Raw genomic sequence first — 17,167 nt, forward strand, 5'->3', positions numbered from 1 at the left:
TGAAACAGTATAAAATCTGTGTAGAAGAGCTATGGATAGTTTGCCTAAAAAAGTAATATGAATTATTCTATACAATCTAGATTTTTCCAGTTAACCATAGCTAGTCAGGATGGAAAGTTAGACTCACTGTGGCTTGCCTAGCATGTGCTCATAGGCAACATTGTGAAAAATAAAGTAGGTAGTTCTAGTAAACGCATATTATTATGTGAATTTTTGGAAGGCTTTGATCTCTTACAATTTTTCTTTCTGACATGGAGTAAGCAAAGGCAGGTACAGTAGAAATAAAAAGGATCTAGAAAAGGACAATAAAAGAATTGAAATTTTCATTTGAGAATATTTTGAAAAGGATGCAGCTCTCTTAGCTAAAGGAGAAAAGTGAACATGTGGGAGGAATGTGAACTAATGAGCAATGTAGGAGAAAGCTTCAGGTGCTTCTATTTTAATCTCGTAGTATACCCTGGTAAAGAAACACAAAAGTCAGGGAGTTGAAACTAATAAACGGAAGCAGTTGCCCACACATCGCAGAATTAGTCTACAATTCCCCCTATTTAGAAAGGTTCAGGAAAGCTTAGACACTTATAGGGCGAGTGACAACTTTCACACTTATGTTGTGTAGATATTTGGGATACCAACTTCATGCTTCACGATATCAACAAACACTGACCTAGCTAGAGCTGGAGGAAGAAAGTTCCTTCAGAATAATGCATATTAGTGTCCATTATGGGAGCACCTTAACTGAAGTCTGTGATAGCAACCATTGACTGAGTACCAGAAAGCCTCAGAATTTCAGGTGTCTTCAACCAAGGCAACATAAGTACAACAAATATTGTTAAAGTTTTCAGTGTGGGTCAAGGGAAGGAAAACGATTTTAAACTTTTCATCTCCAGTGGAGTCCCCAGAGGAGCTGCGTTTCAGTACGCCTTTCTGCCAAGCTCTTGTAGCCACAAATAGAGGCTGTAGGTGAATTTCTTCCTTTAGCTAAATTATTTCTGGAGTGGATGTCATACAGCCATACATTATGTTCAGTTTGGAAAAAGTAGCTGCGTAAGATACTCAGTATACCTGCTTTCTGTTTATGTGGTCCATAAGCTGAATGAAATTTTAAAAAATGTTCTTGTCATTAGCAAGTAGATGGCGTCTGCAGCATTCCACCTCCAGCAGAATGTAGAAGTCAGAGCCTTTCTTGTCTCATGCAGCCCATTTTTAGATCAGTGGCATCTGTGGCAAATGTTTTCACTGGCAGAACTCCAGCATAACATGCATGGTCCTGAGTGGAAGAAGAGGTGAGGACTGCAAACCAAAGGAAAGCAAATGGTTGGGCTGTATTTTGTGAGGCCAGCCACTCTTTCCTTTTTGGCCCTGAAGGTGTTCCCCAAGGCAGTTACGATATTGAGTCAAAGAGATCCTCAAATGTGAAGATTTGGAAATGAATATCTAGCCTGCAGAAAGCCCAGTCTTACATATACTTCATATGCTGCTCTAAGTATAAGTTAAAAGAGTTATACAGGTATCAGCTATGTAGGGTTGCAAATGTTACTGTAGGGATATTTCCAAATTAAATATTCAGTCAAAGTAAGATGAAGTAACTCAAACTTAACGACAGTGGTCTATTGTTATTTAATCCATGTTTTAGATTGCTTCAGTATAAATGCTTGTATTGCATGTTGCTTAGCATTGTATCTTCCAAGCCATAAAGCAGTCTCAGTAGGTTTTGGAAAATCAAAAGATAGCAGGACTTAAGAAAATCACCACATAATGCCATGTCCCTGTAGCCACTGTAACTGGTTTTAAATACACCTTTCTACACAAATGAGGCTAGTAGTCCCTCATTGAACGGTGATGCAGTGCTTCCCTGAGGTGGTGTTCTCTTAAGTCAGAGTTTAAATCAGTTTGCAGATTTGCAACTTGGCCATCTCTGAGTACGTGGATGTTTCCCACATTTGTCATTGCAAAAATGTATTTATAAGTTATCATAATGTCAGCAAAATGTATTTGCTGACAGAAGTTTCACTGATGCTGTGCAGAGTAAAAATGCTTTTTATGTTTGCAAATCTGTTGGGTTACAGCAGGTGTGAGTGTCCGTAATGAAAGCCTTGGAGCTACTGCAAATGTTCTGTTTGTTTGCTGATCCCTCGGATCGGTGTTCCTCGGCTGCTAGACTAAAAATGAAGATAGAGCAGACTTCAACAAATAAAGAACACAGTCATTATCCTGACTCAAAAAAGCACCTAGCAGTTGAATACCCCGTTCTGAAAGAGTCGTGCCATGCAAACAGTGGTACAAGTTAAGTGCACTAGCTTTCAAACAAGAAACGAACAAACAAGATATGCTGCAAATATCCAGTAAAATATTTTCATTTGGTGTAGGGACACATGATGTCATAGTTGATGGGCAGTTAAAAAATAATCTGTAAATCAGTGAAAACCTTGAATGTAGTCCTTATTCACAAGGGCATCATGGAAGTAACGCTTATAAATCCAGCAGGACACCCTGGACATTAAAATTCTCTTCGCTTCCTCACAGATAGAACTAGGCAGGCATTTCACTGAGGGAGAACAAGATGAATGCTCTCGTATGTGCCATCCTTAAATTGAGCTTCATTTTCACACTCAACTTGTGTAAGATTATATAGATGTTCACAGTATGACCACCTCTCTGCTTTAGTCTTGATCTGTTCAGAAGAGCAGCTGTGATCTGTGCTACTTTTTCTGAGTCCACAGAGAAGTTTAGAGGCAAATTTAGGAGTACAAAACAGCATCCCAGAATTTGTTACCTTAGAAATCGAAAGGTTGCAGACGAGCTAACCATTCCTATCATTATCCTGACTACTCAAAACTCTGAAACTGTTCCTGTTTTTCCCAGTGACTTGTCTGGTTCTGGGAAGAGGTCAAATTTTGGGCACGTACACTAACTACCCTACCATCTTTTCCTAGTCTTTAAATGGTCAAAGATGTGATCATCCCACTTCACATTTCTCTGGGAATGGACCCATCTATGGAAAACTACCATTGCCTGCTTCTTTTCTAATTTCATTCATGTGTCTGTTTCTTTTACTGTTCTTTTAAAGATTTGGCTGGCTGTAGAAGAAATAATGTGAACTTGTTATGCCTAAGTAATATTTTTGTCTGCAGCTGCAATATGCAAATAACTGTTGTTTTGATCTTAGGTTAACTCTGAGGTTCATATCATAGGGAAATAATACCTGTACACAAGCACTTTCTCAGGTTCCTTCCCAAACTGATCGTCTAGAGAGTTTCATTAAAATCATACAGGCAGTGCCAGCTGTGCTGAGCACACAAGGGTTCTGTTGTTCATCTTTGAATTAGTCACTCTCACATGGTTAATCTTCCTAAACTCATTGAACAAATACACATCACTGACTGAGATGAAGGCACCCATGCTTAGTACTGTTACATGCCAGTTATAGAAGATAGTTAGACAGAGATATATATTTTCTTTATGAATTAAGCAAAAACATTTCATTGTGACCTGTCCTGAAAAACTCAGCTAATGTAATAACTGAAACTGGTTTTGTTGTATTTGATAGCTTTAGCTTACATGTAGTAAGTATATTAGCCATTAGACTTTATTTTCCTGAATTAACTCATTAAGAACCTGAGTTGTCTGCAAACTAGACATCAAGATTCATTGTACTGATATTGTATCGCAGAACCATTATGTTTCTCATTTTATTTTTCTAATGTCAAAGTGACTGGTCATTCTGATAACTGAGAATTGCAGTAATGATATTGGTAATGTGTTTCCTCATTAAGACCACAGGATTATGAGTATGTAAAGAGATAAACATAGGTTTCAGAATACTTTTGCCAACTCTTATAAAATGTAATGAAAGTTTTGATAGACAGTTTATGTTGTAGAACTGTAGAATGACCTCAGTATAGTCCTAACATTTATTAAGTACATAGTAAGGGTATATCAGTTGGTAGTATTTTTCCTTTTGTTGGCATATTATTCCTGTAAATCAGAACTTATAATTTAATTTAAAATCATAAGGGAGAGAAAGGAATATATCGGTTCAATGTGACAGGCATCTTTAGTATGAACAGAATTTGAGGAAGAATTCCTCTCTCGTGTTTAAATACAAAGATCTGAAAAGCTGCTCATTTAAACTGTAATGGCTGTAGTGTAATGCAAACTCTCTGTAATCAATGATAACGTTTCCACTTACCTTGTTTGTCTTTGGATCAAGCTATATATTACTGAGGGAGCAATCTGTTATTCATACAGTAAAATATTGACACATCACTTCTTCACTAATACTATTAAAACTTCGCTGTTTTACAATAACTGAAACAATACTAGGGAATTATTTTGTAAAATCTTCCAATGCGATGGTATTATGGTGTATATGGTTTGTAAGCTTTAGTCGCACAAGGATGATTTTAATCACGTTGAACAGGGATAATACCCTGTCTACACAGAAGCTATGAGTATGCTATGTATGTGTAGAATCTCTTTGGAAGAATAGTCTGAAATGCAAAATATTCTACAGTGACTGTCATTATGCTCAAAATAAAGGCACATATAATCAAGTCTGTGTTGCACAGTTTCAGGTATAATTCAGGATGCTGCTGGGCTGAGGCTAGATGCATAGAGAAGAAAAGATCGTCTAAGACAAGAGACAATTGACATCTATGTACAAGCAGATCAGGATACTTTTGGTATGGTATTAGCATTCCAGCAATCTGCTGTCAAGATGTTTATAGTGGAGATGTAGCTAAGATGGTATAAGCATTTAAGCAAAGCAAGGTTTATAGAGAGAGTAGTTTCCTTTATTGCACTATTATAGGTAGAAAAAATGGATGAGCCTTTGGGCTCCTCTTCAGGTCTAAAATAGAAGTAGCAAACACCAATCAAAGGTTGAGAACAGTTGCTCAGAGTTTAAGTTATGTTACTCTAGGCATACTAATCTTTGGAAAGGAGAGTTTTAAGGAAAATTTTGAAGTGAGCTAGTGTATCTATGTGTGGCTGGCATATTGAGAGGGATTCAGTACTGGTCTGGAGCTTTGCCTAGGAGGGGTCAGAACAGTCTCTCAGTGGACTCAGTGAAACAGGATTTGGAGAAGATGATGATGTGATGATCATACTTGAATGTAACTGTAATTTAGATCTGATGAAATAGCTGCATGATAAATTATAGAACTGTAGGTAGAGTATGAGTACTGTGATTGTAAATGATAGCTTTCCCTTATGGACATCACCGATTGGATACACGCCTTATCTAACTGACTGGCAGTAGATCTTGGCAAATAGCTGCTGAAGTTTGGTTGCTTGTAATAGCAGGAAAGTGGTATTGAAGTCCCAACAGGTTCTTCCACTTCTTTATTAAATGTTTTATTATATTTTCTGTATCTCAGATAAGACACCTTGAAGTAATATCTTGCAATTCCCAGGCTTTTTAACCACTTACAGCAATGTCTGCATTCTTCGTCTAGTGATATTTAGCCAGAATTTGCTGTCAAGATTTAGGTTACCTTTTGGGAGCAATACAGGAATCATCAGAAATACAAAAAAGTACTTGATCTCATGCCTGAGGTGCAGTGAAGCAAGTGCAAACAGCATGAGGCCTCAGAAACAAGAATCAGACAGTTTTAAACAGGGACCTAGCACCTAACTGAAATGGAATTTCTATGTATAAAAATGAAGACAGCCATTTACCAAAAAATAAATAAATAAAAGAAAAGCCAAACTCTTAATTGTGTAGATGGCTGGGAGGCTAAAGGCACCAATGTCCTCATTTGTAAATAGAGTTGGTAAATTTAGTGTTGCACTCATCCAAAAGTCCCTGTACTTTCTCTGAGTTGACTGTCTTGGCTGTTTTTTCTGTTCGTATTCATCAACTGACAAATTAGGCCTTTTTCCCTTGTGGAGTCCAGCTGAGTAGACATTCTGACAGCTGAACTCAGCTATCCTGGCCATTTTCATTCAATTATGGGTGGAGGAAGAGGCATTCTCTTATTGTGTGTATGAGAATAGAAACACAAAACCAAGGAAACCTGGATTCCAGTCTCTTCTATTTCTGTAAGGAACTGGAAACCACAGCCCCACAATCTGAAGGAGATGTGCATTATAGGCAATGCTGATACATTCTGTACCCCCAGTTATAAAGAAAGGAATGCAAGATTCAAAAGGAGAGAAAACAAAATGATATTTTAGCTCATTGGCAAGGCAGTAAATTTGGGAGGTAAAGGTAGAGGGTTCTGGGAACTGTTTGTACCTTTAGAACGAAGGAGTCATTGCATAAAGGGCAAAAACAATGCTGAGAGCAAAGAGTAAAGGTGAGGGCATACCAGGTAAGATTGCAGATCCATCTAGCCTGGCATCCTGTTTGCAATAGAGACAAACAGCAAGCTGGGAAGAGCAGCAAACACAACAATCATAAAACAATATTCTCTTCTGGGCTCCAGTGAACTGCAGCTTATGTCATCCCGTTTGTGGTGTTTGATAATCCTCAACAGATATTGCAAGACCCTCCTCTCACTACACTGAGCATTTCCTGCCTAAGATGCTTTTCAGGGTTCCCGCCCTTCTATGAGGAGAACCTTATTCAGGAAAATGAATACTTGCACCATGCAGAGCAGGAGCTGTGGGTTCAACAAGCCCACAACAGCCAAACAGACTCTGGAGCTGATGCAGTCAGTCAGGGTATGAGCAAAACGTTTTGCATGTTGTGAATGTATCAGATTTTCGCATATAACTGGCTTGCGTACACAGAGTGATTCTGCAGCATATGCTTAATGAGACAGGTGAATCTAAAACAGGTGGAAAAGAGAATATCTCCAAGAAACATCCATATTTCTGAATGTTTTGTTATTCTGAGAGGCTGCCTGTGTGGTAGATATGTTGCATAATGAGAAAGAACTATATAGTCCAGAATATATTATCAAGATCAGTTTGTATTTCCCTAGCTGGATGATAGGAACACATTAATACAGTTTTATAGTTAGATAAAAGAATACAGAAGACAAAGCTGAAGGTTGCTAAAAATGCAGCAGAAGGGAAGCTTCATGAAATATTTTGAGATGAACAATTCAGAAATTGAGGTTCAGATTGAGAAAGATAAAATAATCTGTCAAAAAGAGAAATGGGACTTGCAGAACAAGGGCACGGGGTAAAGGTCTTTTATTGCAAAATCACTCAACAAAAGATGGCAAGGTACAATTTGCAGCTCAAATTAAAAGACTCCTGAGAATTGTAGGAAAGTCATACTTACAAGGTCATCTTACAAATCTAAAACACAAAATGTAATGACAAGTGGAGTATTCTAAGCAGCAGGGAAAAAGCAGGGAAAGAAGCAATTGCAGAACTTGTACTGGCATTTTGAGGGTTGCTTTAGCAGGACAAAGAATTTATTCACTCTGTTTAGAGACCTCAGTAGAGACTAATGAACTACACTAAGGAAAAATGAAAACCATAATTTCAGTATCAGGAAAAAACTATTTAACTAGCCAGTTAAGAATAATACCTATATACTTTAAATTCCCTGTGGAAGAGGAAGGCACTATGGTCTTCGGGATCAATCTCCAACCTCAGGAACAGTTCATAAGGCAAGCTGCTCCAGGGCAGAACATCCTGAAAGCTGGTGGTGCTCAGACCAGCAAGAAATTGCTAGCAAGGGACCAAGGAGTTAGCCCTGTCAGGCTTTCTAGGCTCCAGATATTCCCATCTGGTCGGATGAAAGGGACATGAGCGCATGGAGGCCTCAGCTGAATTGGGAGATTCAGAGGAGGGAATTGCAGGTTTGGGGATGTCGAGTGTCCGAACTGTCCATCCACTTATCAGCAAACGTGCTCTGACAATGAGGCAGGATCCGAGAAATCCCACTCCACTGCTGTTTCCAATAAATTGAGGAGTCAGGTTACTGAGACTTCCCTTCTGTGGACATACCCAGCCAGGCTGCAGAGAAGCTGGACATCTTTGGACGTCTGGAGCCTCATATTCCTTGTTCTCTGTTTGTTGATATTCTGCTACCTAGGGTGAAGCATCTGAAGTCTAGAGATTGCCTTTTTGTTGGGTTGCCTAGGAACCTGGCTTGTAAGCAGCCAGGGAACTAGGCACATTATAAAACCTTTCTGCTGTAATGCTGCCTGGTTTCATCAAAATCAAATCATCTCTGCCAAATATTTTAATCTTGATGAATTGTCAGTCTCTGATTTAGAACCGTTCTGTCTGAGAATTTTCAACTAGCTTTCCACTGAGGAACCTGTTTCCAAGACGCTATCTCATACCCTTAGCACGGATATAAACGTTTCACGACAAAATACAGGAAACACATTTCCCATTTATGATTGGATGCAAATTTCCTTCTTAACATAGTCACCCTGGGGAGTTTTGGTATAGAGCTTTTAAAGCCATGACTGCTCTACAGGGTAGATTTGAATAAGTATCGGTGTTTCTGTAGATTCATTATTCTGTCATATATCTGGGTAGAGCTGATAAGAATATGTTGCAGGACAGGAAAGAGATCTGTAGTAGATAGTTTAAATGTCAATAAGTGTTATAGTGTGCATTTCTTTTCCAGGTATATTGTGTGTCCTGATTTATCTACATCACAATGAGCATGCAAGAATGTGTGCTCAAGTTTGAATTGTGTAAATATTTCTTATTTAGTGAGTAATAATGGGGCTAGAGTGAAGCATAGGTCTGAAACTCTGATGTGTATTTTATTTCCACTTTAACTTTTCGAGAGAGAAATTTAGAGTAAACCTCTTCAGCACTTTTTTTTATTTTTATATTGCTTCTTTTAAAAAAAATCTTTCCTGCTTCTTTCACCTAGGTCTTCACTAACCATTATTATTTATTAACTAATACAGATTTTTTTACCGTATTGTGAAATAGTTATAACATGTATATGATGGTATTCTGGAGAAAAAAAATTGGTCCTTATCTCAGAAAAAGTGATGACTATCTACTTTGTTGAAGTCAACATAAAAATTTGGTGTTATGATAACATAGGGCACAGAAGAATGCTAGATGGTGTGAACAGCAGAACACCTATCTTAAGTCCGTTGGGAGTTAGATTTGAAAGGGCTTTAAGTCTTTTTGCATATTGAATTTCTGGGTTTTCTCTGACATAGACTGGTCTTGTCTCTGAAACTGAAGGTCAAATCCTATGGTATGAATTTGCTATATAGCTAATAATAGGAAATCCTAGCCCAAAGGTAAAGGGTTTTTTTAATATTTGTCATTTAACTTTTTGATCTGAAAGACAAGCATCAGGAAAGCTGTGGAAAATAACCATTTTAAATTATTTAAACTGTTATGTGTAACTATAACCTCTGGCATTTGGCACCACATGAAATCCAGCAGCCTTTATTATGCTGAATGCCAACTGCAAGACTCAGTTACGCATACTCAGTAAAGCCTGAGGGGCAGCTGAACTAACAGCCGCGTAGGTAGACTCTGGAGTCAGTAACCAAATTCCTAGATTTTTTCTGGACTGGAGGATGAGGGAGGGATGGATAACTAAATAAGATACTTTCTGCTCTAGAGTTGACTGGTTTCTGATACCGATTCCAGAGGATGTTGTATGGAATTATTCATAAAGAGAACCCAGTAGGACAGAATAATCAATACAGAGTTTAGTTCTGTCATTCATGTTGTGCACTGATTTTTGTGAGGACACTGAGATAGATGATGAGGCATCCAGGCCCTGTTCTGTCCTCTGCTGGCAGCAGCATAAAGATGATACTCACCATTGTGTCGAATTGTCATTTTTGTGTGTTCTTGTTTTGCCTGGTATTGTGTACTTGACTATATTTCTGCTTGAAGTAAAGCTGATAAGAATAGATTTAGAGAAATCTTGAATCCTGAAAAAGTTGTTTTCAAAAAATCTGAATTTTGATTTTTTTTTAAGATTAAAAAAATTATATTTAAATAGATGCTCCTTCTCTGTCTTTTCTATGTTTTTGTCTTTAAGTCTTAAGGGCATCATGGCCTGTTGTAGTGCTCCAGGTTAGCATTTAATTCATTCAAATATGCTTCTGAGATCTTTCTCCTCTTGCCATTTTTGATTAGCTAATGAGAATTTGGATGGGTAAATTTGCAAGGAACAGCTCTGGTTTCCTATTTCAGATGGCCTTGATGATGTTGTGATTGAAATTTGTTCATTAGTCATAACTTGTCACTTGATGTCTACAGCCCTCCTTCTCTATAGTTAAAATGATGCAGTGTTTCCAAAGAGGATTATTGCCTAAAAACCACTTTAATGCATCATATTTTGCACATGGTGTTCATATTAAATATAATTTGCATACAGTTGACTAAAAAATCCACTGCTGCGCTTGATAGGATGTAGTATTTGGAATTGACTGCGCTCTGTGCCAGGAGACCAAGCTGGATGTGCTAGCAATCTGAATCTTTTTAGAAATTTGTATGTCATTAAAAGCTTGTTATACCGCAAAAATTGAATGGGAGGTGTTCCACAATTTGAAAAGCATAAATTAGCATTCTGTTTAACATTGAAAGATTGTTTCACCAGAATATCCTACCTTTTTTTTAGTTATTTTTAATATCATTATTACATACTTATACACAGTTGTGATTTATAAAAATATTTTTTATTTATCTCCAGTCTTTTGTTCCTGTCAACTGTTGCTGTCCTTTGCTGTATTAATATTAATTAACAATATGTAATTAAGACTGTCCAATATAATATTGGAATTGTCCTTTCCTTTCACAATTGATAATAGCAGGGTTATAATTTTTTCATCCGTCCTTGCAAGAGAAGAAATATTTACTACTTCCAGATGAAATTTTATTTGATTGACTTCTCCCTGAAATTTTTGTTTCATCTCCTCTGCCTGTACAAATGTTTTTTGCAGTTTGTATCTCCAGTAAAAGCTATCTGAATTAATACAGTTTTCCAACTGAAAAACTGTTCAAACCTCAATTTTATCTAACATTTATGCAAGAGAAAGACATACTTAAATATATTTAGTTTCTAAAAAGAGGACTATCTTGAAATTCTGCAGTAATTTTATAATTTAGAAAGCATCCATTAACAAAGAGCAAAAATTTATGAAACTTCAATTGCCTGTTTTAGGCAATTTCTGTTGTCTTGTATCCAACACTGACAACTTGACTATGCACATTCTAAGCATGATTAGGTGATAGCGTTGTTTTGACGTACAAATAAATAAAATGTTGCTTATGCACTTATTTATTTCTTTTTCAGTTATTGCAATGGATGTATGTTAGATCCAGACTGTGGTCTCTGCTACAAATTGAATAAATCAAGTGTTGTTGAGTCCTCATGTATTCCTGTTGATAAAGATTCTACAATGAAAGCAGCTTGGGGCAGGTATGTCACTTTTCAGGATTTTCTAGTCTTAAGCTTTGCTAACAATTTATTTTATGCTGTTGAGGACACTTTTGCTTTTACATAAAACACTACTTCTAAAATGTTAGGAAAAAACTTATTATTGGAAAAAATGGAAAATTAAATTCCAAAAAACATTCTAAATAAAAGCCTATTGTGGTGTGTGCACACACGTCTGTGTAGTCTACCAATTAGAACCTATGGCAAAAGTACGCAACCAATTAGGAAAATTAACTTTTTCCTGATGCATTCATTCATTTGAGGTGGCATATTACCTAGATGTACACTTAAAACCCTCCAAATTAATTTTCTTTTAAAATGCTTTAATTAAAACACATTTTTTGAATATTGGCTTATTAAAGAAACCTGATTGCTCACTGAAGGATCTAAAATGAAAAAATCCGAAAAGTTTAAAATATCAGAAGCATAGTTTGCAGCCACAGATTTCTATGTTCCTCTGCTTAAAAATGGCATCATGGTATACTTTGCACTTGGGGTATTAAGATGTATGCATTCATAGATAGAAAAGTCCCAGCATAACTCCGAAATACATCATGCCTCTTTTTCTTAGGTAGCATAACGTTTCCCTGAACTTAGAATGAACTGTGCCACATGTGGACCATGAAAATATTTGGGAAATATGCAAAGGTTTGGGAGATTGCGTGGGGGAGGTTTGAAGTTTTGCATGTATTTCTCAGAAGTTAAAGTCAAGTGCTTTAGTAGCAGTGAGTCATATTGGACAGAGTTTGGAAGGTATGGAAATGTCAACTAATTATAAAATTGTTAATGTAAAATGATGCTAAAATTGCCCCCCTTTTGATTTCAGTACTATTAAAATGGCATGCCTAGTCCTGTAGATCTTTCCAGATGCAGAAGAGGATAGCATAGTTCCTTTGTAACCTGATTTTAAAAGTACTATGATAATTTTGTGACTGATACTGTTTGTTAATAAATAACTGTGAAGATTACAAAATCTCATCCCTTCTGCCTGTTCTTTGACTGTCTTCCACTGCACATTATCCCACACGCATACCTTGCATATTAGCTAATACTCTGATGCGCTCTGCAGCAGTTGGAGTCTCACTATTCCTATTTGTCAGATAACATCTGTCAGATAATCTGTCTTTGTATTCTAAATCAACATTTGTCTCATATGTGCTGTTGTTTTAAGTACCATTTCTGTAGTTAGGAAAATCATAATAGCATGCAGTAAGACATAGCTGGAAACATAAGCTTGTTATGGGTGATTGATAGATAAACTTTATTTATTAGGCAGTTTTCTTGTATAACGTAGTAAACGTGGGCATCAGTAATCCTTTTATATTTATGATTCATTCTTATATAGCACTCCTTGCTGAACAGCCTCTTGGAGCAAATTAGATAGGAAAGAAGAAATTTTTCCATTCCATATTGTGCAATATAATATTTCCATTCTATACAATAATTCCATAGTATAAGGACCCCCTTCAAAATCTTTCACCAGAAAATGAAACATCTTTCAATTTGTTTTATAGGTGGTTGTTACAGTGAAAATCCTGACACAAAAAAGAAAACCAATGGAACAGCTGCATTTCTTTTCCCAAAGATTATATGTTTATCCCTAGTTCTAGTGTTTATTTCATTAATTGCTAATCTTGTCTCCACCTTGTCTGTGTAATCAGGAAGTTTTCCAAAGCTGGTCCTTCAGGCTGTGAAGTGTGATGTGGTATCTTTTGTTCCAGTGCCTATGAAACAGGCATGCATTTCACCTCCTCCTCCTCACAGGTAGATGTACTTCTGCATAATGACCTGGAGGGAATCCCTGTAGATTTTGACTTCCAAGCTAAGCAGGGTTCATATTCACAGACTCCCTAGCTCGGGTTCCTCAAAGCATGAGTTCACTTTACAGCAAAAACAGTTCCAAAAAGCCATAGGATTTCCTCCCCAACCACAGAGATTGCCACAGTGAAAATTGCACAGTTACATTTCCAGCTGTTGCTCGGAGCCATCGGAATTACTCCTATCTTTCTGCCAGCGCACTGAGAATAAGTGCCTAAGACAAACTAAGAGCACTACTGAAGAAATTATGTTTGTGCTGATGCTTGAAATTGCATCCTTCCATTTCACAAAGTTACTTTGTCATGTGCTAGATTTACAGTGGCAGTTATTTAAAAAATACGTAGCATTTTACAATGGGAAACTGGTTTAATACTTTGAAAGGTGACTGTGACCTATGAACATCTAATAACTATACATTATCACCTGTAGCCTCTTTGTAATTCCTGTGTATTCCAATGGTTTAATGCTGTCCAGGGTTGACTGAGTGGACTTAAAGCCTCCACAGTTACTGTAGCCTAATCCGTCCCTACTCTTTTGCTAGCAACTTTGCTCAGGAGGGGGAGGAAGACTTGGGCTGTTTGTTCGGGACTTAGACCTCAGTTTGCCTGGGTAGTGGCAAAAGCAGCAGCTCTACTATCTTGCCTGATACAAGAGGTTCAGAGAAAGGACTTCTGCTGTGCTCAGATTGACTGTGCAGTGCAGTGCGTTTCCCTGCTTCCGTATGTGTATTTTGTCTGTGGTTTCCTGCTGGAAAGATGGGAACTGCAGCCGTGGCGTGGTGCATACTGTCCTGTCACATGATGTGTGTGCAGCCACGTAACTCTGCTGCCGTCTTAACCCCAACCCTCTGACATCTGTCGGGGCTTATCTATTCCTGATGTGTAACCTACCAACAAGGTGAGACATTCTTAAAAGCGTCAGGATAGAAGGCCTTGTTATACTTAAAGCTCTCTACAGCCTCACAAGCTGACATAGGAAATTCTCCTCTGTTTATGTATTTATAGCTTTGCACTGTTCACAGTTGATCCCAAGGTATTTGATAATGCTGACGTAACAGGGAATGTTTTGACTGTTATCATAAAATGCTGTAATGTATTTTTATTTGTAAGAGGCTTCCCCAATGCCAGCCTTGTATACTAGACACCACCTCTATGTTTATAGTTAATCATATTTATTCACAGTTACAATATGTTCTAAATTGAGAAGTTATGGGTAGTGGAGGAAAGCAAGCAGAAATTTCAGTGTCTTGTGGCTGCCAGCGAGAGTGTTTATGTTGCAGTGGTTGTCATAGAAACCTAGGGAGACAATTAGACTGTCCAAATGTTTTTCAAGAAGAATATAGCATTTTGGTTCTTTCAAATATAGGGGACTCTGTGGCCAACAGTGGCCCCAGCGGGAGGGAGAATATAAGGGAAATAGTGTAAGAATAAATCTAACCAAGTCCATCAGGCCTTGAAACAGCATGGGTAATGTGTGATGTGTTTGGTAATGTGGGTAATATACCTGTGGTTGTGTGAAATCATACATGCAAGACAAAGAATAGAGATTTCCCATTTCATCAGTTACATAAGTCTGACTCTCAGACTGGGAGTGTCTTGTTTAATATACTGGCATAGTCAGTACTTTGCAACCCATGGTATTAATGAATTGGTCAACAAAACAACTGTGGATATGCAAATTTTGCTGCTTCCAGTTCTGCCCCAGGGACATATAAAGGATGGTTTCAGGGCAATTAGCAAGAATATTCTTAAATTGATCACTTTGTAGTAAAAGAAGAAAGAGGAAGAGCTGAATCTTCTTTCTCAGCACGGTTGGAGGGTTCTGTGTTGGGACTCTGCGCATTTGCCAAGATTTAGGACAGTTTTGCATTTAGCGGTGGTGGAGGCAAGCAGGCAGTTCTGTGCCCTTCACAGAACCTGAGCCTGGTGCGGACGTCTGGAAATCATCTGGTCCAACCCCTCTGCTCAAGCAGAGTGAGCTGGAGCAGGTTGCCAAGGACTGTATACAGTTGGGTTTTCAATATCTCCAAGGATGCAGACTCCATAACTTCCCTGGGCAACCTGTTCCAGTGTTCGACCACCCTCACAGTGAAGAAATGTTTTCTTATGTTCAGATGAAATTTCCGGTGTTTCAATTTGTGCCTCTTGTCCTGTCATTGGGCACCACTGAGAAGGGTCCAGCTCTGTCTTCTGTACACCATCGGATATTTATACACGTTGATAAGATCCCCACCCTGAGCCTTCTCTTCTCCAGGTTAAGTATCGCAGCTCTTGCAGTCTCTCCTCAGTTGTTTCAGTCCCTTAATCATCTTTGTGGCCCTTTGCTGGACTCACTCCAGTATGTCCATGCCTTTCTTGTACTGGGGAGCCCAGCACTGGACGCAGCACTCCAGATGTGGCCTGACAGGAGTGACATTTGCTGTCTTCCAGTTCCCAGGAACCTCTCCTAATTGCCATGATATTTCAAAGATCATAGAGAGTGGCCTTGCAATGACATCAGCCAGCTCCCTCAACACTCATGGATGCATCCTGTCAGGGCCCATGGACTTGTGTATCTACAGTTTGTTTAAGAGTTTTCCATAACCCAATCCTCTTCCACCAAGGGTAAATCTTCCTTATTCCAGACTTCCCCTCTGGTCTCAGGGATTCCTGGAGGCTGGTCTACCAGTAAAGACTGAGGCAAGGAAGGCATTCAGTACCTCAGCCTTTTTTTGTGTCCTTTGTCACCAGGACCCCTGCCCCATTTAGTGGTGGGCCCACATTTTCCCTAGCCTGCCTTTTGCTGCTTATGTCCTTGTAGAAGCCTTTCTTGTTGCCCTTCACATCCCTTGCCAGTTTCAACACTGGGCAGGCTTTACCTCTCCTAACCCCATCCCTGCATGCTCGGACAGTGTCTCTATATTTCTCCTGGATCGCCTGTCCCTGCTTCCGCCTCTTGTACACCTCCTTTTTATGCTTGAATTTAGTCAGGAGCTCCTGTTCATCTATGCAGGTGTCTTGCTGCTTTTGCTTGATTTCCTGCTTGTTGGGATGGACCATTCTTGAGCTTAGAGGAGGTGATTCTTGAATATCACTCAGCTCTCTTGGACTCCTCTTCTGTCCAGGACTGTATGCCATGGGATTCTTCCAAGCAGGTCCCTGAACAGGCCAAGGTTTTTTCTTGAAGTCCAGTGTTGTGATCCTGCTTTTTGCCCTGCTCCCTCCTTGCAGGATCCTGAACTCCACTATCTCGTGGTGGCTGCAGCCAAGGCTGTCCCCRRCTTTCACAWCTCTGGCCAGTTCTTCCTTGTTTGCAAGTATGAGGTCCAGCAGAGCACCTCTCCTCCTCAGCTTCTTAACTTCCTCACACAGGTGATCGTCATCAATGCACTCCAGAAACCTCCTGGATTGCATGTTCCCTGTTGTGTTGTCCCTCAGAGAGAGAGGTGTGGAGATCTCAGGGTGGTTAAAGTCCCCCATGAGGACCAGGGCCTGTGAACGTGAAGCTTCTTCCAACTGTATGAAGAAGACCTTGTCAAATTCTTTTTCCTGATCAGGTGTTCTATAGCAGACACCCACTGCAATGTCACCCATGCTGGTCTTCCTGCTAAACCTGACCCATAAGCTCTCAGCTGGCCCCTCACCTGTCCCCAGGCAGAGCTCCCTGCATTCCTGCTGCTCTCTCATATAAAGGGCAACTCCCCCTCCTCATCCTCCTGGCCTGCCCTTCCTAAAAAGCCTGTATTCATCTATTGCAGCACTCCAGTCGTGTGAGCTATCCCATCGTGTCTCTGTGCATTAGTGTTCAGGCACTTCAGAGAGGCACCCCGGTGTCCTGTCTTCCTAGAAAGGGCATGAGAGCTTTCCCTGTAATGTGGTCCCATAAGCACTTTCCTGTTTACATGCATATGCTTGGGTTGATTCCACTTCAACCCTGTTTTTTTTAAATTAAGAGGTCCCTTCTTCATAAACATTGAATTATAAAATTCCCACAAAGTTGATAAATGACATTATGTCAGTTTTACAGATG

The 17,167-nt window shown here is 39.0% G+C and overlaps 1 protein-coding gene across 1 annotated transcript in view; it reads left to right on the forward strand.

The window, feature by feature from the left end:
• SLC2A13 (solute carrier family 2 member 13) overlaps nucleotides 1-17,167 on the forward strand; it is a 219,549-nt gene that overhangs the window by 180,121 nt on the left and 22,261 nt on the right. The window contains exon 10 of the mRNA XM_026076041.1: nucleotides 11,198-11,323. Coding sequence (XP_025931826.1) covers nucleotides 11,198-11,323 — 126 coding nt within the window. The remainder of the gene's footprint in view (nucleotides 1-11,197; nucleotides 11,324-17,167) is intronic.

Source organism: Apteryx rowi, unplaced genomic scaffold, assembly GCF_003343035.1.
Source record: "Apteryx rowi isolate R43461 unplaced genomic scaffold, aptRow1 scaffold_423, whole genome shotgun sequence".
Lineage (NCBI taxonomy): Eukaryota > Metazoa > Chordata > Aves > Apterygiformes > Apterygidae > Apteryx > Apteryx rowi.